Source organism: Alosa sapidissima, chromosome 20, assembly GCF_018492685.1.
Source record: "Alosa sapidissima isolate fAloSap1 chromosome 20, fAloSap1.pri, whole genome shotgun sequence".
Taxonomy (NCBI): Eukaryota; Metazoa; Chordata; class Actinopteri; order Clupeiformes; family Clupeidae; genus Alosa; species Alosa sapidissima.
The window spans coordinates 29,723,158-29,748,157 of NC_055976.1; the positions used below are offsets into that span (position 1 = coordinate 29,723,158).

Here is a 25,000-nt window from a genome sequence, read left to right on the forward strand (position 1 = left end):
AGAAAGAGATACAGAAAAAAAAGCATCTGTGAGTGTGTCTGTGGGTGACTCCCCCCTTGTAAAAACAGCTACACACTATAATTATATCCATTACCAGACAAATAACCTCAGCAGTTTTCCTCACCTAGGTGTGTTTTAGATTGACAGGGAGAGAGAGACAGATGAGTTCATGTTCATGTGTGTGTGTGTGTGTGTGTGTGTGTGTACGCGCTCATCTCACGTTCCCAGACACATCTCTTGTCATTTAATTCCCAAAGCCAATAGGTTAAGTAGGAGTGGGGAAGAGTGGCGTCTCTCTCACACACTCTCACTCTCACACACACACACACTCACCCGGCCTTCAGGTAGCTGAAGAGGATCTGTTTGGCGGTCTCCTCATGAGTCTGCTGGGCCACGTTCTGCTGACCTTTCAGTAGGTCAGGGGTAACCTGCGGTTAGAGGAACAGCACACCAGTGTCAGCGTTATGCACACACACACACACACACACACACACACACACACACACACACACACACACACACACACAATTTCACCACTAATGTTTCAGGAGGTAGTTTTTTGCAAACGTACAGAGAAGCTAGACGAAGGGTTACCATGAAAGTAAAATGTTACGCAATTTTGAACTGCTCAGAGAAAACATGTCCACCACTGAGGTTCACCACTGAGGTTCACCACTCTTTGCTGAATGTCTGGTTCTGGCTCACGCTAACGCTAGTCTGCTTCTGGCTAATACCAGTCTGGTTCTAGCTAACGCTAGTCTGCTTCTGGCTAACACCAGTCTGTTTTGGCTAATGCCAGTCTGTTTTGGATAACGTTAGTCTGCTTCTGGGTAACACCAGTCTGGTTCTGGCTAACGCTAGTCTGATTCTGGCTAACACCAGTCTGATTCTGGCTAACGGCAGTCTGATTCTGGCTAAGACCAGTCTGTTTTGGCTAATGCCAGTCCGGTTTTGGATAACGCTAGTCTGGTTCTGGATAACACTAGTCTGATTCTGGCTAACGCTGTTGTGGTTCTGGCTAACGCTAGTCTGGTTCTGGCTAACACTAGTCTGATTCTGGCTAACGCTAGTCTGGTTCTGGCTAACGCTAGTCTGATTCTGGCTAACGCTGGTGTGGTTCTGGCTAACGCTAGTCTGATTCTGGCTAACGCTAGTCTGGTTCTGGTTTAGTTCTTAGTTTCTAACTGAAATTAGATTATAGGGTTTAACCAAATGGCCGCAGTGGGTCTTTAAGATCTTCAGATAAAAATATGTTTCCCATCAGACGGAAAGTGTCAACAATAACAACAAGATGCCCTGGCTATCATCACTTTAATCCAGACAGCTAACAACGTCGGTCTGGTTCTGGATGGGACACATCCCAGGTAGACCTGCTTCTGGGTAACATGCTTTTACAAAACCAGTCTGGTGTCCACCTCAGGCCCAGAGCAGGCCTGCGTATGGCATGGTCTAGAGATGCACTGATATGGAATTTTAGGGCCGATAACGATAACCGATATTGATTGGTTTGTTGTGGCTGATACCGATACAATAACCGATAATATTACTCTTGAAAAGAAATTGTGAAAAGTGATTTGGGGAAAGCATTTAATAAGCATAATTTTATTGCAGTAATTTTACCTACCACCAAATGATGGACAGAACTCATAATAGTCCTCAATAGTACAGCAGTCAACAACATAACAGTAGCCTAGCCCTACAGTATGTGTGGCTCCTTTAAGTGAACCTGACGTCAGTGAATTGCAAGTGAGTGGCTAGAGAGTTTGAATCGTTTTCATTTAGGTATAAACGCTCATAAACGGCTCAGCTTGGAATAAGCTACAGTATAGCGACCAAATCAGTGTTTGTGAGGGAAACTTAGGTTTAGTTTCAACTGCGGGTAACTGAATAAAGCTGCAACTTCTCAGACTGTATCTTATGTCCGTCTACTCTTTTGCGCACAACCTGCTGCAGCAGAAATGAAAGGAGTTAGCCCCGAAGGTTTTAATAACTTATTATGATGACCTGTCTGGAACTGAAGCACGAATGGTTAGCATATTTCTAGGTAATAATACAAAACCCAAGCTAAAGTAATGCAAGTATAATACTAAAACACAACTTAGAACTAGGCCTACTTATGTACTCATCGCACTAACGAGTTTGTTTATTTGTTTCCCTGACCAGCGCGGTAAAGTGCAAACACACCAGCACAAGACGGCTCTAGATAGGGCTGAGCTCCGCTCTGTTAAGGTTAAATGGCGGATCATTCACGAGAGGATTTTGAGATGCACAGATTCCCAAATGAACGCATATCCACAACTTTTGTTAGAGTGGTGAAATACATTCACACCGCTGACATTATATTGAGGAAAAAGTATAGCCAACCAAGCTCAAGTAGCTCAGTGTAGCCAGACGGACCTTACGTAGGCCTAAATTGGGACTTTAAAAAATATCGGCGCAAATTATCGGCCAGAATTCTGTTATCGGGCTGATAATAATATTTTCATTTTTTCACTTATCGGCTAATAATATATCTGCCGCCGATATATCGTGCATCCCTACATGGGTCCAGTACTGATCTTAAACTACCATACGGTGTTGCTCTGCTTTAACAGAGGGCGGTGGTAGGGGCAGTGGTAGTGTAGTGGTAAAGGAGCTGGGCTAGCGTGCAGTAGCCTGAAAGTTGTCAGTTCAATTCCCGGCTTCCACCGTTGTGCCCTTGAGCAAGGCACTTAACCCCAAGTTGCTCCGGGGACAATGTGATCCCTTGTAATATAGCTGACATATGCAAGTCACTTTGGTCAAGAAGTGTCTGCTAAAAAGCAGAGCAGGCACTGAGAACTAACGCTAGATTCACCCAAAAGCATGAATGATTCACAAATCTGCTTTTGCGTTCACGTGTCTCCATAACAACCCCCGCTGTAATCTGTCAATGGTGACAGGAAGTGACACGGCACAGGGGCCGTCCTGAGGGAAGCGCCGTCAGTGGCCATTATATTGGACACGGGAGGGATTCCCATGGCAGAGGTGAAACAGCACAATATCCTATTACAAAGCACTTAAAGAGAATGCTTTATTGGAGGAACACACACACACACACACACACACACACAGGCATGAGCAAATACTAACACACACACAAAAATAAAACATACTAATCCCACTAAGACACACGCACAAACAACATCCTATTATGTTGCACTTAAAAATAATGAGGAAAATACACACTCAGACACAGACTACAACAAACATACAAAGATATACATTCCAGACATGCACACTAGCACACTGAGAGACAAACACAAGCACACACACACACAAGCACACCAACACAGAGACACACACATACACACACAGGTCTCACCTGTGCCTCTAACTCTGGTCCCTTGGCCTTGGGGCTGCTGCTGGTCCTGGAGTTCGGTCTGGACAGAGACGTTGTGGCGATGCTGGTCTTGACCTTTGACCCTGCCTCTGCCTGGCCTTCCTCCTGGGGTAGCCCTGAGGACCTGGTCTCCAGTCTGCCAAAGCCCAGTGCAGAGGCCTCTTTCCTGGGCAGAGAGCCCTGGGGCGACCCTGGAGCGCTGCTCCCCCGCGGAGGGTCCCTGGCAGATGCGCGGCGTCCCGCGGGGAGGGTCAGGGTGGGGGACACGCCGCACCCTCCCGACCCCTTCTTCAGCCCCAGCTGGGACGGACGCAGCACGTGCTCCCCCGAGCGGCCCCGGTCACGACTCACCTGCTCCAGGTAGTCTCCGCCGCTGGACAGACCAAAGGGCAGAGCGCTGTCCACGCTCCGCGAGCGCTTGCGGTCCTCCGGGTCGATCCGTCCACGCCGGCCCGAGCGGCCCCGCCGCTGGGTCCCAGTGCCCGTCCCGTCGAAGTGGCTGATGAGCGCATCCACGGCGGGCAGCGGTCCGGTGTCGATGTCTCGGCCAGTGCCGGGCAGGAAGGGGATGTAACGCCGGTTCTTGTGGCGGTTGATGGACTCGGCGTAGAGCGCCTCCAGCTCGTCTGACGGCGGACGTCCCGGCGACAGAGTGCGGGATGCGGTCGCCGAGCTGCTGGTCGCTGTGGAGGAGGTGGACGAGTTGCGGGACCGGGGGGCGAACGATGACGTCGACTGCAGGACCGGCCCGCTGGAGTCCACTCGCCGCAGAGGCAGGACGTCGGGCTCGCGGGCACGACCCGGACTCCCAGTGGAGACGGAACCGGCACCGGAGGCGCGCTCCAGGCTGGAGTTGGCACTGCTGGCCACGCTGGGAGAGCGTCTGGACGCAAGAGGCGCTGCCCGCTGGCGCGGTGGGGGCAGGGTCGCTGGTGGGGGCAGCCTTGGGCAGCGGAACGCGCGGAGCTGGGGTCAGTTTAGTCTGGGGGGGGTGAGCAGGGGCAGGAACTGGGGCAGGAGCTGGAGCTGGTGTTTGGGGCTGTGCTTTGGGCTTGACCTGAGACTGGACTGCGGGATGGGCCTGGTTCTGGCTCTGAGGCGGCCCCTGTGTGGAGCTCTTGGACAGGTACGGCCTGGGGTAGGTTTGGGCCTGAGACGGAGCGGGCATCTTGGGCACCTGCTGCCCAGTGGGCGTGCGTGGCCTCTCCAGGCTGGAGGACCCGGTGTGGGCAGCGGTGGGCACAGCGCTGTCGGGTAGCGGCGCCCCCTGAGGGCGCGTGGGGGGGCTGCGGAAGGCCTCCAGCGTGTTGCTGTCTGGGTCGTAGGGCTTGAGCAGCTCCGGGTGCTTCTGGAAGTTGAGCAGGTTGGGGCTCCTCCGGGCCGCCTGCTGCGGGTCCTGGTTCTCCTTCAGGCCCATCGCGGGGGGCCCACTGGTACCGGCGCCGGCTGGGTTCTGCGAGCGGAACTCCACGAACGGGCTGGGCCCGCGGAAGTCGTACTCCTGGTAGTCATCGATGAAGGAGCCCTCGGGGTCGTGGTGGCCGTTGCTGGGTGGGTACGGGTTGGACGGGCGGTCCTGGTTGTTGAGGACCACGTAGGGGTGGCCATCGATGCCCTGGACGCGGATGCTGAGGCCGTAGCTGCCGTTGGCTTGGCCCTTAGCTCCACGGGGCACCTGGGGGGGGTACACTGGCTGCAGGGTGGGCCCGGGGGCAGCTCCCACGCGGTACGACTCCATCGGGATCTCGGACGTAAGACCAGCCAAAAGTCCTGGACTCGGACTTAAACTGAAAACAGAGAGACGGACAATGACCTCAGTTACGTCCGACAATCGCATTCCACACTTCAGCACAGACAGACGGATCGAGACAATGACGTCGGTTACGTCCGACAATCGCATTCGCCACAGCAGACGAGTAGCCTAATACACCACTCCATCGAATAGCTCGCAGTGGTGCAGAAATGCCTGCACCATTTGATAACCTCAAATCTCTCAAGTATGTGTGTGTGTGTGTGTGTGTGTGTGTGATTAACGAGACGTCAGAACGGCGCTGAGTGTAACTGTGTCATGTGCTTTAATTGCTTTCTCTGCGCCAGTCAGCGGCTGAATGAAGTGTTTGTGTGGCTGTCTATTTGCATTCTGAAGAGAGCCGAGGGGCCAAACGCATGGAGCTCGCTCATTGTCCCGCCAACAAAGGCCAGGCCAGGCACTCCTGCCACGGAGTAAGACCACAACAGAAAGGAAGAGAAATGCTCAGGGCTTAATAATAACACACAAAAATGTTGGCAAGGTCGCTTGGCTCGGCGTTTCGCTTCAGCGTCTTGGTGACGGCCAACGTGGCCATGAAACAACTGCAAATGTCTGAGTAAGGGTCAAGGTTAAGGGAGTTGATCCAGCACACAATACGTAATGCATAACCACTTAAAACACACAAATAACATCAAAGGCTGAGTGTGTGTGTGTGTGTGTGTGAGTGACGTGCAGGTATTTCAGCTCAGACGCAGGCATAATCCTCCAGCACATTCCAGCCGGGTCTACATTGGCTGAGTGTGTGTGTGTATGTGTGTGTGTGTGTGTGTGTGTGTGTGTGCTGTAAGGGAGTTGAGAACGGAAAGTAACATAACCCTTATGCTCTATTACTCAGAAGAAGAAAAAAGAAAAGAAGCAATCATGACTGGGAAGAAAAAGCATTGGTGCTTGGGGGAGGAGAGAGAGAGAGAGAGAGAGAGAGCGAGAGAGAGAGAGAGAGAGAGAGAGAGAGAGACAGAGAGAGAGAGAGAGAGAGAGAGAGAGAGAGAAAGAGAAAGAGAAAGAGAAAGAAAAAGAGAGAGAGAGAGAGAGAAAAAGAGAGAAAGAGAAAGAGAGAGAGAGAGGGAGAGAGAGAGAGAGAGAGAGAGACAGAGAGAGAGCGCTTCTAACTAACAGGACAGTCTTACACTCTTAAACTGCCTCAAGGGCCATTTTCATTTCCTTCTGTTCTCCGTTCTCAGGGCTGTCCAGCCTACATCAGCTCATCTGTCCAGCCTACATCAGCTCATCTGTCCAGCCTACATCAGCTCATCGGTCCAGCCTACATCAGCTCATCTCTCCACTTCCCACAGCTTCCCACCTCCATCACATGGTGACTGACATGCTTATGACTTATACAGCTTCCCACCTCCATCACATGGTGACTGACATGCTTATGACTTATACAGCTTCCCACCTCCATCACATGGTGACTGACATGTTTATGTGTCATTTTCAATCAGACTAATTTCTGGGGTGGGTTCTATTGCACTAAAGATAAACTACAATGTGTGTCCCTGTATATCACACACACACACACACACACCTATACAATGTGTGTCCCTGTATCACACACACACACCTATACAATGTGTGTCCCTGTATCACACACACACACACACACACACACACACACACACACACTTACACTCAAGTCATGACTACACAATGCCTGCCCCCTGTGCCACACACACACACATAAAGTCAAGAGTACATGATGATTTTCTTTCTGATTCCTGGTAGCCTGTTAATGTCACGTTAGTGTGTAAATACCAGGTACCAATTTTTGCTAACAGAAAACCAAACAAAGTGAGTAGAGTGAAGGCGAGTTGAGCAGATAGCATGCAGTGGAAAAGGGACTTATGCGACACAACACACACACACACACACAAACAAACAAACAAACAAACAAACGCATACACACACACACACACACCGGTCACATTCATAACTTCCCAGCTGTGTGTTTACTTGCGGACGGGACGGACGCGTCTTTCCAATCATAGCAGGATTGGCGTGACGCTGACAGGAGAGAGTGATTGGCTGCTGGTAGCAACTAATCCCGACAAATCCCAGGAAATGAGGCCCAGGACACACTCCCACTGAACTAAGCGCCTCCTCAGGAGGACGGGGGTCGGGTTGCAGGCGGAACACCGTCGCCGGGACACAGCAGAGAGAAAAGAACGACATGTCACACACACACACGCACACACGCACACACACACACACACACACACACACACACACACACACACACACACACACACACACACACACAGGTAGGACACGGCAGGGCTTTGGCGTGGAGATGCCCAGGTCAGTCATTCTATCTGTCTGTCTTTCATTCACTCAGTGTTTCTCTTTCCCTCTGTCCATTTCTAGTGTTTCCCGTACATTGACTTATTTGTGGCGGCCCACCACAATATCAACACTGACCACCACACAATGATGTTCTATGTTGTACTACTTAAATGGGATGAAATCCTTTCATTGTAGAGCTATGTGCAACTTTGCACAGCCTCTCCTTGTGTCTCTGTCCCTCAACAAACCTGCATCCACGTTTAAAGAAAACACTACAAATCCTGCAAGGATTGTTGTTGGCATAGAAGACGACTGGCTAAATCGCGATTAAATCTGTTAGCGTCGTAACCACATTGCGCATATTTGTTCAAAACTGAACACCCCTCGTCACATACCACCACAAATTGAATTCAATTCTGTGGGAAATAATGCTTTCTCTTTCCCTTTTGGTGTGGAGATACCAAGGTCAGTCATTCTCTCTGTCTTTCATTCACTCAATGACTCTCTCTCTCTTCCTCTCTGTCCCTTTCTCTTCCCCTCCTCTCCCTCCGTCTCTGTGTCTCTCTCTCTTACGTAACCCAATCTGACCAGCAGCCTATACAAATCCGGAACTACAGCAGAATTGGCCCTCGTTGCAGTCCGACCGCAAACGCTGCGGCACACAGGGGCCTCGCGGCGGGTCAGGTCTGGGTGTGTGAGGTAAAAGGAGAAACGCCCAGCTGGGCGTCAGGAGTGGACTAGGGCTCCTAATCGGCTTCCTGACGGTTCCTCTGATAACCGGACGGTGTTTTCGACGCCCGCGCACACAAACACGTGGAGAACCGCTTAACCTGCTCCTTCTGTTAGACAAACAGAACAGCGGAAGCCGCTCATTCACCTCCCAAACCCCAATCAGACTACAGACCTCTACAGAGCCCTTACATCACTTCCGTCCTCTCAGATACCTTCTCTCTTACACACAGCAGTATCCACACACACACACACACACACACACACACACAAGCGCAAAGTCAACTCCCTGAACCTAAACTGTTGGATGCGGGCACACTCTTGGCAGACAGCTATACAGCCATGAGAATCCAAGAATTAGAGATAAGTGTGTGTGTGTGTGTGTGTGTGTGTGTGTGTGTGTGTGTGTGTGTGTGTGTGAGAGAGAGAGAGAAAGAGGGCAGAGGAAGAGTTACCACTAAATGACACTTTGATTATAATAACTAAGAGGTTTTGTTTAGGGGTGGGGTCCATGAGAGACACGGCATACTGGGGGAAATGAGGCACCACTAGCCCGCCATAGGGAAGGGCCTGGACAATGGAAACCCTTTTTAATAAAACTTCATCTACAAAGTGATTTTTCCAAACTGAAAGCTAATGTTTTGTCAATAGCAGCCTACAACAATCCTCTGTCAAATGCAGTTCAGGAATTATTTCAGCAAAAGTAGAGAATGTGTGTACCGTTTCATTTGTCCCTCCTGGTGGGGCCGAATGGAAGGGGCATGGAGGACGAACGCAACATACAATAGAATTTCCCCTGGGGATCAATAAAGTATCTATCTATCTATCTATCTATCTATCTATCTAACTATCTACAGCTTGAGCTACAGTACGTAAACGTCCCACAACTTACAATATTTTACAACATATCCTGAATGGCCGTTACATGTCATCAGAAGACATAGTAGACATATATACTACAGAAGACCTGTAGCAGATGCAACGAGGGCTGTTTATCCCAACAAACTTCTAATATGCAGTCAGCAGCTGATACGCTTTCATATCATACAAATGGTAAAAAATGTTAAGCAAATTTTGCTGCTGCTGGACATTAGTTAAATTTCGGACACGGTATGCTGTGAACCCACGGGGTACCGGACATGGAAATATGTGAAAATGTGTGACTATCGTGAAAATTGGCAATAATGATGTGATGTTATAACGTTCGCAAAATATTTTTGAAAACGTCCCTATGATGAACAGGGCCTTATGGCCACAAGTTTGAATGTAACACAAAACAATTATTGTTTTAATTTAAAAATCATTATTAACGTAAATCTTTTAAATTTCTCGCGGAGTGCCCGGTGTATGCTTACCCCTTAGTTTTAAGTAAGGTGCTGGAAACCCTTCGTTTGAAAGACGATGTAGCCCTACCACTTAGCCCTACTCCTCCATCCAAAAGAGAATTGGGATACCCTTTCCCCTCACGTGAGCACGCAGAACGACAGGTGGGGGCTAAGGGTAGAGATGGGATTGGCCTTCAAATTAGAGATGTGTGTGTGTGTGTGTGTGTGTGTGTGTGTGTGTGTGCCCATGAAAGTGTGAATGTGTGTGTGTGTTGTTGTGGCAGTTGATTGTGTTCCTATGAATACCCCTGAGGACAGTGGCTCCCAGCTTCCAACCGGCCACACGGAGGGACAGAACAAACAGAACAATGGGAGAGAGAGGTAAATAGCTACACTACTCACTCCATTATCTCTGTGTGTGTGTGTGTGGTGTGTGTGTGTGTGTGTGTGTGTGTGTGTGTGTGTGTGCGCAGGGGGGCACAGAGTGGGGACACAGAGAAAGTATTTTGCGGTTTATGGTGCAACACAGTGGTATTCTCATCCTCCTGTGGCAGCATTGTGTACACAGCCATAATAGAGCAACTCTGAACTGGACTGAACTACACAGAGAATGGAGATGGGGGAGGAGAGGAGGAGAGGAGGAGAGAGGGGGAGTAGATAAGAGTCGGAGAGAGAGAGAAAAGAGAAAGGGGGAGGGACAGAGAGAGAAGATAGAGAGAGAGAGAGGAGTTGGGGAGAGAGAGAAAGAGAGAAGAGAGAGCAATGAGGGGAGAGGTAGAACTGAGGGGACAATAGTCTCTTTGAGCTGCAGTGTGTGTGTGAGTGTGTGACAGAGGGACTTGTGAGGTGCTCCAGCAACCTCTTTCCTGCGATTGTGTGCCAGAGTGGCCCTCTGCCTGCGCTCTGCGTCACATACACACAGAGGAAACGCTGACTGGGACAGCTCACATAGTCTCAGTCTCTCTCTCTCCCTCTCTCTCATCTACCTCTCTCTCTCTCCCCCTTTCTCTCATCTACCTCTTTCTCTCTCTCATCTACTCCCCCCCTCTCCTCTCCTGACTTTAACAGGCTTTTCCCAAATCACGGAAGTAATGTTGACACAGCGGTATAGTAGCAGATAATAGCATCCATCAGGCAAGTGTTATTTAAATAAACTCCTGTGTACTTACAAACTTTTCAATGCCTTGTTTTATGAGTAAAGAACATACTGTAGAAGTTTCGTACAATTCAGGGCATTATTAGTGGGGTAATTTACGAGATAAAAGTTGGTTCCATCACGCCTGCAGAAAGTCATTCGTTTCTGACAGCGCTACTCGACCAGGGCTGGACCAAGGGAAAACAGGTTCTGGGAGGGTGTTTGGCTCGGGGTCATGGTGCAAAGGACCCTGGGGTGAAATTACTCCGAACCATCGCTTTAACCCATCCCCATCTCTCCCTTTACTTGCTGTCTCTCTCATCACTCTCTCTCTTCTTGCTTTCCTCTGCTCTCTCTCTCCTGCCCCCTTCTCTCTTTTCCTCCACCCGTCTCTCAGTCCCTTCCTATCTCTCTATCCCCCTCTCTTCTGCTTTACCTCCTTCTCTCGCTTCTTCCTTTCTTTACACTTCTACCCTTCCCTCTCCCTATCTCTTCTTCTTCCTCCTCACTTTTTCCCTTTCTTTAATCTTCTGTCCCTCCCTCTTTCATCCCCCTCTCCCTCTCTCTGCTCCTGACTAGCACCTGATGCTCTCTCAGTACTCTGGAGTAAAGGTTACGCTCCCTGTCCGACTCAGGATGTCACAGGAGTCGCTTTGATCTCCCAGCACAGGGATAGAGGGAGAGAGAGAGGGAGAGAGGGAGAGAGAGAGGGAGAGAGGGAGAGAGAGAGAGAGAGAGAGAGAGAGAGAGAGAGAGAGAGAGAGAGAGAGAGAGAGAGAGAGAGAGAGAGAGAGAGAGAGAGAGAGAGAGAGAGAGAGAGATCAGTGAGAGGGTCCTTAACTGCAGTTTGGGCATGACTAAGCTTGGAACGCCTTTGTTAAACTCTCTCTATTCCGTCAGGCGAACAGAGGGACCCCTGCTCTAATCTCAGACACACACACACACACACACACACACACAAAACTTCAATGTTCTGTTTGTGCCTATATAATTTAGTGTGCAGACCATCAGATAAGCAGACAGATAGACACTGCCTTCCCCATTCCGACTGGTATTCTGGTAGAGTGTAGGCAGTTGTGTATCTTAGTGAACCACTCTAATGCCAAGTTATAAAGGTAGCCTACCACCATACCAGTATAACCAGCCTCTCACCCACACATTCGGACATTCCCATTAAGCAGTAACCCTAAAGTTGCATACCTCCGTGGCATGCTAAACAAACAGTCGTTAGTTTATTCGAGCTTAAAAAACAAGAACAGGGGAAAGAGAGGATTAAGGAAAGTTAGTGTCGGGAGGTAAGGCCGGTTCCTTTTGATGTGTCAACTTGATTACATCCGCGCAATCTGCAGTAAAGCACTTCGAGGCATGTATTCAGCTCATTACCCACACTGGAATTGAGACTGTAAAGGCAATGGCAAAACAACATTGTTTGAAATCCATGCGACAGGATTTCTTCAAATATGTTTTAGGAACATATGTAGCCTATAACTTAGATTACATTAGTATTTTATTAACTTCACTGTAGTTAGGCCATTTGCCTAGTTTTAATAATAGGCTGTTGTAATGTCTCAGGACCTGCATACGCATACGCTGGGAAATGACATCAGTTGTTTTCACTTGAAACTCGGAGGTCTGGTGGCGGCGCCAATCGACCTCTTTCTCTGTAGTTTCTAAACGTTGTTTGTTAGGCTGTCACAAAAACAAGCTAACCTGATACGACGACGACCATAGACTGCATAAGGCCACGACACGCTGGCTAGCTAGAGACAAGATGCTCTAAACAGGTGTTCTCCCTGCGGTTGGTCGGTCCCTGACAAGCAAGCCAGTGACTCTGCTTTTGCTGTTTACACACTCATGCATATTGGGGTTGTGTATCTAACTAAATTGCCCTGGGCGTAAATTATTACCAACCCACTTCCTAACGGCATGTTGTTTATTACCTCGAGTGTGCCGGAGAAAAAGTAAACTTCAAAGTTTAGCCTGTTGCTGCTGCCTCGCAAAGTTCCCACGCTCTGACTGACTGACGCTTGGGAAATCATCGTGGCAAGCAAACAAAACTTCTCAAAGTGCAAAACTTTTTTTCACTTACCTGCAGCGACTGGGAAACAGTGGAGACGTTGGATATCAGCGTGAAATTATCCCAGAGTTTTTAAACCACAAGAGACAGCCATAGTTGCAAGATTGTATCAAAGCCACTTGTTGCAAGTCTTGTTTTGCGACTCCCTTGAATCGTCCAAGAGCGGGGCGCACAGCAAGCCCCTCCCCCTCTTAGGAAACGCCCCTTCCCGCCCTCCTCATGTTCCAAATCGCGTGCTGGTCCAGGACCAGTCTCCCGTGATACACACTACAGCCGCTTGCTGTCGGGTTAAGATTGGCTCTGATCTGCGACCAGTCAGTATGTCTGTCTACGACCTCTAGTAGCAGGTAACACTGTGTGCCCGTCACTCAAAAAATAAATCGGATCAAAAATTCAGGCTGATATTAGCTCTTAGTTATATAAACTCAGAGAGCAAAAATGTTAAGGCTTATAATCTTTTCCAACCGATGACAGAGATTGACAGTCCAGACACTAAACCTGTAGACCTGAGAGACTGACTTGCAAAAACAACTGGACAACTCCAGGTTTATGGAAATATATTATTTTAATACTGAAGAAGCTCATGTTTATTTTGAGATGTCATATCATATTATATCATATCATATCACAGTATCATCTGAATTGAGAATTGAGACAAGGACAGAGGAATTCGGTAGGTCATTCATTAAAGTAACGCCCAATTTGTAAATAAAAAAGAGCAACGGCGCCATCTGGTGGACATTTTGAATCATACATAGGGCGGTCTCATCTCGCCTCAACGTCGTACAAATTCCCAAGTTGGCAAGAAATTCCATATCACGTGGTAGTGTCTACTAGCCCTGGAAGCAAATGTAATTTGCTGCCGCTAGGGTGCGTCTAGATTTCTAGGCTAAGAGTCTACTAACCTGAAAAATAGTTCATGACAACGAGAGAGAGAGAGAGGAATCATAGAGAGGGTCCTTGACTGCAGTTTGAGCATGACTAAGCCTTTGTTAAACTCTATTCCGTAAGGTGAACATGAGGGACCCCTGCTCTAATCTTACACACACACACACACACACTCTGACAAGCTCTGATATTTAATGAATTTGATAAATTTGTGCTTAGTTCAGTGTAGGGCAGGCCCTCAGACAAGCAGACAGACTGGCACTGCCTCCCCATTCCATCCTACTGGTGTTCTGGTATAGAGTGTAGGCTAAATAGTTAATTAAATATTCAGTAAAACATACTTTCAGGTTTCCGTCAGGTGACAGACAAGTTATAATACCATCAGGTGAAGTGTGATATGCTAGTGCTTGAAAGATTATTACCACCGTGGTCTGCGACCCATCACAAACGAGTCTTAATCTAAGTAAATGTACAGCACAAATGATATGTGCTTGGGCAGTGGTGTCAGACGTATATCACTGTTCCCACAGCCATTCTGTCTTGAGTGACACACAGATTCCTCTAACCTCCCCTGGACCACTTTGGCACAAACCCATTGGTATCACTGAATGGATACTGTAGATAGATAGGCCTACAAGCCTGTTCTGTGTAGACCACGTAACATGGATAGATAGATAGATAGATAGGCCTACAAGCCTGTTCTGTGTAGACGACGTAACATATGGATAGATAGATAGATAGGCCTACAAGCCTCTCCTGTGTAGACCACGTAACATAACAATAACCACGTAACAAAATATTAACAGACCTCTGCTTGGATTTAGTGATGATGAAGACGTTGACCACCAATAACGACAGATTAAGGAGATGACAGGCCTAAAGCAGTCTTCTCACATTACAGCAAGTTGCTATTTCCTATTTTAAAAGGCCATAGGCCTACCGGTAGGTTTAATAAACTATTTAAAAAGTATATCCCAATTGCATCCACACTATATCTTCACATCTTGGTTTGATGTGCCATTGCTGAATAAGCTTTGAGCAGCCGCATGTCGAGCGCGAGTCGTGCTGCAGGTCTGTTCTCCACGCGCACCGTGGCGCACTCTCCCCGGTGGAGGTTGTGATTAGGGCATTGGTCACGACTCTAGAGGGGGCAGTTGCGCTCCATCACGGCATCATACTGCAATCTCTCTCCCTCTCCCTCCCTGTCTTTCTCTGTGCCCATGGGTGAGAGGGAGTGCCTTGGGCTTTTAATCTCCTGGTCCCAGCGCTGGGTTGGGTTACCGCAGCATACACAATGGACCCTCTGTTGCACCGCGCGGAGCATGCTCAGTGGCGCGCGTGCTAGTTTTATGCGAAATGGTAGCTTATGCATTTTGGTCCATTACATCACGTTCATGATCAGACACCTTCCTCCTTCCTTTATGTTAGCCTACTACTATAAACCCAAAGTTTAACTATTTGTGATAGATCATAGAATTTGGTCTCGTTGGAGAAACATGGACGGTAGGCTTAAGTGAATGACCGTATCTGGTGAACCAAGGCTAAAGCCACAACATAATATTTCGTCTCAGAGCAACAGCTGCAGAGACACAAATATACAGATAGACAGCCCACAGACATGGAATCTGTGTTTCTTCAAAAGGCAATAGAGCCCTTGATTCCCCTCCAGACACGACCGCCAAGTGGTGAGGCCTCCATGATTTTGGCGCGCAGCTGGTTCCGACCCATGCGCCTCCTAAGCAGATTCGCAGGAAGTGCTACACGGTGGTCCCCTGCGCTCACAGGAAATATGTTTATGTCTCAGCGTAACTGCAAATAAACACACCCAGAGACAGTGGTGGAGCCCGGGAGAGGAGGGCCGCTAATATACGTCAGACAGGGGAGTGGGTTTCTGGATGTAGCAGAGACGCATGTGTTCCTCCGTTTCTCCCACACCGCAAACAGATGACGGGTCTCACGGCCTCCCTGTGGTCCCTATGCCTGATTTAGATGAGCTGGGGTTGGATGGCTGACAGGCGTGGTTTCTAGCGCACGGAACACCGTGGTGGCCACGCACAGGGCCCTGAACAGACAGCAGCTTTAATTCCCGGATCTGACCTGTCTGTCACACGTTCAGGAATTGTCCCACCACACCACACACACACATTTTGCGCGAGAGGTTTAGACAGGGACACTAATACGTGGCAGATGTTCTCTCCTGCCTTCAACTTCCCAGGGAATGAGGTTAGTCCTTAATTGGTTTGCCAGTGATGATGACAGTAGAAGTGTACAGATGACTGGGAATACTAAGGGGAAAGCCTCTCTCATATTGTAACCTATTTTTATAAGACCATCAATGTTTGGGTAGCATTAAGGTCAAGGGTCAAAAATAACCCTTGACCTAAAAAAAACAAAACAAAAAAAAAACTGTTGTATGAGGACACCATGCTGCATTGTCACTCCACAAAGTCATCACAACTGAGAATGTTTTTTTCCTTCTTATTCTTCTCTGTCGTTAATTACAATGGCAGATGATTTTGGGCACAAGAAGGCATGATGGCTATTAACTTATTTATTTATTATAAAGATGGAGCCCCTCTTCGTAAGGCTTTGAAATGTTGCACAGATATCAGTCAAAGCCTGTTGCACACAAATACTATATCTGAACCAGGCAGCCCGTGTGGTATCTTAAAGGAAGAAATTCCAAAAGTAAGACAAACTGTGTTAAATAGCCTATATCAATCCATCTTCAGCCAGTGCTGCTGTAGCAGAGGTCGTAATTCGTCCGCCGCTCACGGCCCTCAAACCCGCCACCTCGACACTCACCGGCATGGGAGTCGAACGCTCTAACCACTGAGCTAAAAGCCCAGGATTCCAATTTAGCGGTTAGAAGAGTTCTTAAGGTTAGGGCTGTGAGGATTTACACGGGCAACTAGCATGCTAGCTCAGTTCGCCTCCGTTACACTGCACATTGCAGACGTTAATGTTGTGCACAACCACAATGTTTCAGTGTATTTAGTTTGGCTTAAAATGTTACTTATTCTAAGGAGAAACAAACACTTCATCATGTGCTGTATGCTGTATCTTTTGAGAAAGATGGACTCGCATGCATGAATGCTGCTATCACACTTTATTAAAAATAGAAACATATGTTCCATAGTGCTATTCCATACAAACTACAATGGTCCACTGATATACTTCCAAAAATGAGTTACACAATAGCGTATAAAACACACTCTCGCTCAGAGTTCTTCATTTGGCCTAAATCCACTGTAGATTCATCTTTTCTTCTGGGGGAGGCAGGGCTGTGTGTGTGTGTGTGTGTGTGTGTGTGTTGCTGGGTCTGTTCAACAAACAACTGTACTGCAGTTCCATCCAACTCAAGGAAACTCAAGTTCCTCAACATTTCTCAAGAAATAAAAAATAATCATGATTTGACATGTCACGTCGAAACAAAACAAAACAGCAATAAAAGACACAGGTGTTGTTAGTGGAGGAAAACAAACGCACATACAGTCTCAGTTAAGAAACATGGCACCTTTATTGCTACATGTTATATACACATTGTGTTTCCTGTTACAGAGACAGAAAGTATCAACTCTTCATCTCTTCTCCTGCTGGTTCGTGGTTATTATTTTAAGTTTGTTTCTCTTATTTTGTCCTTTAAAGATGTGCATTTGACAACAAAAACCTTACATTTCACCACGGGTGCAAATCACTCGTCAACCATCAACTGCAGTGGAGATTATGACGTTGAGAACATCCTCTAAGAACATTGAGCTCGGAATCCCTGTTCTTACCTACACAGAGCTACAATCCTACTGTGTTCTTAAGATGCCACTACGCCTCATTGTTTTTCTTTTGTTTCTGATAGTAATTGATAGGTTATGGTAATTGATAGGTTATGGTAATTAACCGTACTTTGTTTGTTTTCTTTTACTATCTAATATAGTAAAATAAAGTAAGAAACTTTTTTACTCAAAACTTTTGATTTCAAAAATCTAGAAAGAGTAATATTTAGAATTCAAGAAATGTTCTTACAATATTATAGTATAAAAGACTATAACTAGAGTGAAAAATAAGCCAAATGTTTTTTTTTTTGTTTTTTTAAGCTTTTTTGTCATATATCTCACGAGGGAAAGCATCTGGGAATACATTAAAGTCTAACATTAGCCAACAAAGGAGCAAACAAACAAACAACAAACAAACAAACAGATGGCTGAAAATAGAAATAAAATAAACAAATTGGAAATTGGCAGCAATGACAGAACTTCAGCTTGACTACTGACTGAGCAGGGATAGAGGCGACACAAGCTCTCAAATATAGAGTTCAACAAGGCCACACACTACGCTGGGAAGCGCTGACTGGACGATAACTTCAGACATCATCATGGGGCTTATGCTGATTGATTGCTGTGTAAAAGAAAAATGTAGTTCTGAGGAGCGGTTCTGTGATTTTGTGGTCTGCTCCAGAAGAGAACTAGTAAGTGTGTTTTTGTAGTTCTGTTCCATTAACTATAGCTTGGTGATTCTGGTCTCTGTGCTGAGTGATAACTTATAAGAACGCTATTGTGGTTTTGAGAGTGCTGTAGTTTTATGTGGTTCTGTTTGGCAGGAACCGGTACCTGCAGTTGTGTGGTTCTAGTCTATGCAATCAGATAACTGGTTACAGTGGCTGTGTGATTCTAGTCTGTGTTCTATGAAATAATCAAATGTTGTGTGGTTCTCTTCTGTGCTATGGAAGAACTGGTCATTGTGTGGTTCTAGTCTGCTATGGAAGAACTGGTATTATGTGAGAACAGATCGCTGCGGTTCTAGTCAGAACCTAGTGGGGCTGTGAGGGCCTTGTCAGACAGTTGGATGATTATCGGAAGACAGGAGGCAAGGAAGATAGAGGAGATCTCAGACAGATAGAGATAGAGCATTGAAAGCCAGAGAATGTACAGCACACACACACACACACGCACGCACGCACGCACACACACGCACACACACCAAAAGCTTAAAAAACAACAGTGTAAAGAATGGGAGGGGAGAAGGGAGTGATGAGAATGAGACTGAGTGCGCTCTAGAGCTGCTTTTTGTTCTTCTGGTCACCAGGACTGATGGGGCTTCAGTTCAACTCCCCCAAGTCAACTCTTCTGACTACAACGCCTACATTTCCCATCAGCCATTTCTGCTGCTCAAGTGGGGGTGGGGCTAAGGAGGCATTCTAAACAACTCTGAACCTCCTATGGCTAAATTACACTCAATGTAACAACGCTGTAGAGTGAAGCCTAAAGAAATGCTTTGCATACATATATTACAAATAAACATATGACACGGTTATTTTGAGTAATGATTTTTTGTATGATTTTTTTGGAATTGTTAATTGTACTGTATTACTAGACAGAAAGACAAAAATAATGTAAAACTGGAACTCAGGCCAGATGATGATGTGGTCTTCGTTGTTTTTTTAAAAAAGTTTTTTCTTTTTTTTCCTTTTATTACTTTAGTTTTTTGTCTGTTAATCTACTGCCTCTCCATGGTTGCCATGGTTTCAACTGAAGAGTTCTGGATGTCTATGTCATGTCTAGCCACACCTCCAGAGCTCCTCAGCCAATCAGAAACCGAGCTAACAAAGCAAACGATCTTCAGGGTGAGCCGTTGTTTTCCTGCTCGCTCTCTCCGGAAGAGAAAAGGCGGGAAAGTCCCAATCCTCTTCCTCCGCTCCTTAAGACACTGAAGAGACCTGGCAGGGAATGCATGGCCTGGACAGCAGCGAGTCCAAAAGCCTGTGTCTGGCCCAGATCTGGGCATAACTCTGCCGCTATCTGGTGCCATTTAATGCTAAATGCGTGTGCTCTCTCTCTCTCTCTCGTTCGCTGCGTGTGAACAGTCCCTGGTGGAGAACACGTCTGGCTAACAGCCCACGCTTGACCTTTCAGGAAAGCTAGAGTTTGCCATTCTTCCCTACTGATGCAGAAACCAGGCGCTTCCTGACCTTTAACCTTTGATCTCTCCTATGACCTTTGTGTGCACTCCTGCAATCCTCTCTAGTGCCTTTTGCTGGATACAGTCTGAGCTGAAACAAGTACATAGGTAGTTTTGGTTTGACATTTGTGTACTATATAAATATAAATAATATATTATCTAAAACAAAATCAAGAAACAAAGAAACACTTTTGTTTTTCATCATTGAGAATCTTTGAGCATCTGGTGGTGCCAATTCTTTTTTGAGAACATAAATTATTTGATCTGAACGGGCTAAAATATATATTAATCTCATGATCTTCATGGCTTCACTGAACTCAGCTCAGACATAAGAGGCGAGAGTGCTAACATCGCTAACATCGCTAACATCGCTAACATCGCTAACATCGCTAGCTTTGCTCGGTCCCTGGCAAACTGTAGATCAACTGAAACGTCATCGGCCTCTCAAAGCAATGTTGTATCTTTCCCTTTAAACATAGACTTTATAGCTCAGTAACATAATAAATAGAAAAACAAGACAACAAATGAAATGATAAACAAACCAATAAACAAAAATAACTGCTGTTACAATGCATTCGTCAAATTCAGTTTAGGCACAAGGCTGCTTCCCGAGGGGTGGGGGTGGGGTGGGGGCGGGGTTAGACAATGGAGACAGTCTCTGATTGGTCAGATGTGACACTCTGCACACAGACACTGGTATGTGCTGAAGTCTGGGGCTTTCTGTCATTCAAAGTTGTTTTTTTTTTCTTCTTTTCTTTTCTTTTTAAAAAAATGGTTTTCTTCTGTGGGGCTGAGATTCTGTCTGCATCCTGGGGAGTCTGGACACTGGCCAGTTTAGTCCTCTCCACCGTGCTGGGATTACTTTTCTTCTATTCTGTTTTCTCTTTTTTTTCTTTTTCTTTTTTTAAATCTCGCTTCGAGTGATGTGTCTCTTCGAATCTGTGTCACAAGCTGGGAGTCCTGCCGGCCGGTGGGAAGCCATGTCACCACTGCTATCTTACACACTTGATCCAGGGCATCTTTGATCTGCAAGAGACAAGAGGAGGGTTACACACTCCACACGGCAGGGAGAGGGCTACAGGGCTACTGCTGGGGCTGCAGGGCTACAGGGCTACTGCTGGGGCTGCAGGGCTACAGGGCTACTGCTGGGACTGCAGGGCTACAGGGCTACTGCTGGGGCTGCAGGGCTACAGGGCTGCTGCTGGGACTGCAGGGAGAGGGCTACAGGGCTGCTGCTGGGGCTGCAGGGCTACAGGGCTACTGTTGGGGCTGCAGGGAGAGGGCTACAGGGCTACAGGGCTACTGCTGGGGCTGCAGGGAGAGGGCTACAGGGCTACTGCTGGGACTGCAGGGAGTGGGCTGCAGGGCTACAGGGCTACAGGGCTACTGCTGGGGCTGCAGGGAGAGGGCTGCAGGGCTACAGGGCTACAGGGCTGCTGCTGGGGCGGCTCTGGGGCGGCTCTGGGGCGGCTCTGCAGCTGCTCTGCATAGCTCTCCACTCTTCTTTCTTAGGGCTGCACGATTTGGGCAAATGATCTAATTGCAACTTTTCTGACAGATGTTACGATTTGATTTGCAATATAATTTCTTAAATGTCGCTTAAATTTGGCTTAAAGTTGGGCCACTTCTGATTGGTGAGCGTGCCTAGTGCAAGAGAAGCACAGCACTCCTATTAAGTGAGCTTCACTGTTTGTCACACAAGGAGGAAAACATAAATGTGATGAGATTAGCTACTTGCACAGAGTGGCAAGCTGCACGATTAATGGCAGCATTTGCGATGAACTACTGGGCTCTTTGCACGAAAGGCTCTCAATGAGTCCGCTTCCGGTGGAGCGTTAACTATGTTGTATTCTGACAGATATAAATCCTTCTTTATCGTAACGTGCTGATTCACTAGGTGCAACACCCAGCCGGGTCTGTGCAGACACTAATCACATTAACAATAGTGGCACACCTGGCTTCACCGTAAACAAAGCAGCCGCATTGAGAGCCTTTTCGTGCAAAGCATTATTTCAAACTCTAGTGTAAAAATCGATTAAATGTGCAGCCCTATTTCAGCTGCTCTCAGGTTGGTCATCCAAATCTGTGTGTGTGTGTGTGTGTGTGTGTGTGTGTGTGTGTGTGTGTGTGTTGTGTGTGTGTGTGTATATATACCTCAGAGGTGGCCCATAGGGTTGGCTGTGTCGCTGAGGCCGGGGTGTACAGCTGTATGAGGCTGCTGGGGCTCTGACACCCCGGACACCTTCTCCTCCTCTCTCCGCTTAAGGCAGGCTGCTTTGGGGTTCAGGTTCCGCTCTGGCACACACACACACAACACACAAACAAACAAACAAACAAACAAACAAGCAAAGATTTTAGGCTTTGATTAAGAAACAGTTCATTTGATTAAGAATGGTTGATTTTTGTATGTATTGTTGTAGCACAACTATAACACACACACACACACACACGCACACACACACTGTACACTTACACTGTGTGTAAGAACAGCCAGAAAGTCCTGCACTGGCCACCTAGAGTTGTGCACCTGTGCAACACCTGTGCGGCTTTGGATAAAGGCATCTCCTAAATGATTCATTTACATGTTTGGTAGATGCACTTCTCTCTCTCTCTTACCCTCTTCCTCACCTCTCTCTCTTTCTTCTCTCTCTCTCTCTTCTCTCTCTCTCTCTTCTCTCTCCCTTTCTTTCTCTCTCTCTCCTCAGCATCATCCTCCATCCCTGACTTAGCAGACAGTTCTAATGGGTGCAGAATAAAAAGGCCTTTGTTTAGGCCCAGTTATAAATACTGGGGTCCACTCTGAGTTGTGAATGGCTGATTGTGTAGACGAGGAAGCGGCCTTGTCAGTGCGTTACGAGGCGATAACTCTTGTGAGCGTAGCACATCTGCAGCACACGTGCTCAAGCCAGCGGAGTGTCCACCTACGCAGACGAGCCGGCAGGCAGTGGGACATGCTCTTAATCACTTGTGCTCCACAACTATCCGCCAACACTCAATTCTGCACACACAGCTGCAGCCCATGAAGATTTAACATCCCATTACACTAAACATGACCCCTCTACACTCCCTCTCTCTCTCACACACACACACACACACACACACAGTTCTGAGGCTCTGTCTGGACTGTTTTACCTCTCCTTTTGTCTCTCCCTCGTACCCTAACACACACACACACACACACACTATACACTCACTACAAACACACACACACACACACACACACACACACACACACACACACACACACACCAAACGTACACACACTATACACTCACTACAAACACACACACACACACACACACACACACACACACACACACCAAACGTACACACACACACACCTCTGACTTGCTGCTCGAGGTTGAGGATGACTGCGACGGCCTGGTGCAGGATGAGCAGCTTGGTCTGCGGCTTCTCGCTCTTCAGGTGCAGCTGGCACATGCGTCCGAGCTCTTTGAAGGCCTCGTTGATGTCGCGCACGCGTAGGCGCTCGCGCGCGTTGTTGGCCATCCTGCGTTCGCGCTCACGCTCCGCCTTCTGCTCCGGGGGCAGGTCCTCGTCCTCGTTGATGCTGCTGCACACGCCACCGCACCGGAGGGACAAGACCACAATGCTTACATCACCGTGGTAACAACATTCGGAAATCAGCTCTTACACACACACACAGTCACATACACACACACAGTTAATGCCTCTTAATGTCTGAGATACATACTAGCTGTGTCTACAAACCAAAGTGCGTGCACACACACACACACACACACACATACACACACACACACACACACACACACACACTGGACACTTGCTGGACACACTGGACACTCACACACAGACACACACACCTGCACACACACACACACACCCACACACACACACACACACACACACACACACACACACACACACACACACCTGGTGCGGGTGCCGCCGCGGGGAGTCTTGATGTCCCTCCTCTCGCTCTCGTCGTCGGACTTGAGGTCCTCGGAGGAGGCGTGGTCAGGAAGTTCCTCCTTGTCCGGGTTCTCCATCTTTAGCTCCAGAGCGGCGGCCACCTGACTGGCCAAGCTGCCCGCCAATCCTGCACACACACCGAAGGCACAACATCTTTACATTCAGCGTGTGTGTGTGTGTGTACACAACATGTCTTTACATTCAAACAGTGTGTGTGTGTATGTGCATGCGTGTGTGTTTGTGTGTGCTCAACAAGTCTTAACATTCAAACCGTGTGTGTATGTGTGTATATGTGTATGTGTATGTATATGTGTGTGTGTGTGTGTGTGTGTGTGTATGTGTGCTCAACAAGTCTTTACATTCAAACCGTGTGTGTGTGTGTGTGTGTGTGTGTGTGTGTGTGTCAATGCTGACCTCTGAACCCATCAGCTTGGTGGTTGATCTCATTGCTGGGGGAGGGGCCATTACTGGGCAGGCCACTGTGATTGGTGCTCAAACTGCCCGCCTCATCACGGTGAGCTCCACCCTGCAAATTCACACACACACACCAACACACACTTCAGGAAAACAGTCTGCAGAACACACACACACTGCTTAGAACTCACGACAGAGAAGTGGGAACAAAGCACAGAGCAGAGCAAATCTACTGCATGGAGTCGACCCCCACACCACATGAAGGGCACATGTGCACTGAAGAGAACACCGCGGAGTACAGCAGGACAAGATGAAAGAGAGAGAGAGGAAGAGAGAGAGAGAGAGAGAGGAAGAGAGAGAGAGAGAGAGAGAGAGAGAGAGAGAGAAAGAGAGAGAGAGGAAGAGAGAGAGAGAGAGAGAGAGAGAGAGAGGAAGAGAGAGAGAGAGAGAGAGAAAGGACACATGAACAAGAAAGAAAGGGACAAGAAACAGAGCGATGAGGCATAACCAAGAGAGAGAATGAGAGAGAAATAGAGAGGGAGTGAGAGAGAGAGAGAGGAATCCATTTGTTCTGGGCTTCCACTGCCCTTCATCCTGAGTGTGTGTGTGTGTGTGTGATTGTGTGCATGTGTGTGTGCGTGTGTATGTGTGTGTGTGTGTGTGAGTGAGTATGTTCTGAGGTCAGCTCCAGCTCTGGCAGTGAGGCTGGAGCAGTGAGTGGGGCTGGCCTCTCCACCAGGGGGCGCTACACAGCTGTGCTGCTGCATCATCTACAGCCAGGAGTGCTGCCCTAGGGGACCAGTGAGCGGATCACCAGATACCACACCGCCTCCGGCCCTGCACCGGCCCACCTCTGGCCCACACCGAGCTCTTACAGAGCGCACTGCACTTATTAGAGGTTACAGCAGCTCATGTCTACATAATAGAGCTTTTATGCAGCTCACCGCTTTTATTAGAGGTTATAACAGCTCATATCTACTTAATAGAGCTTCTGTGTAGGAAATCAAGTAAGTCAACAAGAATGAGTTTGTGTGTGTGTGTTTATGTGTGTGTGTGTGTGTGTGTGTGTGTGTGT

At 47.7% G+C, this 25,000-nt stretch overlaps 2 protein-coding genes across 2 annotated transcripts in view; both read right to left on the reverse strand.

Annotated features, from left to right (window-relative positions):
- The window catches only part of cgnl1 (cingulin-like 1), a 42,456-nt gene extending 29,579 nt beyond the window's left edge, over positions 1 to 12,877 (reverse strand). The window contains 4 exon segments of the mRNA XM_042073989.1: positions 334 to 428; positions 3,344 to 4,147; positions 4,149 to 5,148; positions 12,730 to 12,877. Coding sequence (XP_041929923.1) covers positions 334 to 428; positions 3,344 to 4,147; positions 4,149 to 5,099 — 1,850 coding nt within the window. The 5' untranslated portion in view covers positions 5,100 to 5,148; positions 12,730 to 12,877.
- Positions 12,878 to 17,102: 4,225 nt separating this feature from the next.
- LOC121694162 (transcription factor 4) lies at positions 17,103 to 24,046 on the reverse strand. Its single transcript, XM_042074161.1, has 5 exons — positions 23,926 to 24,046; positions 23,473 to 23,638; positions 22,899 to 23,131; positions 21,712 to 21,852; positions 17,103 to 20,583 (listed from the first exon to the last, which is right to left on the reverse strand). The coding sequence occupies exons 2-4, from the start codon at positions 23,586 to 23,588 to the stop codon at positions 21,713 to 21,715; spliced, it is 489 nt and encodes a 162-aa protein (XP_041930095.1). The 5' UTR covers positions 23,589 to 23,638; positions 23,926 to 24,046; the 3' UTR covers positions 17,103 to 20,583; position 21,712.
- Positions 24,047 to 25,000: the final 954 nt, after the last annotated feature.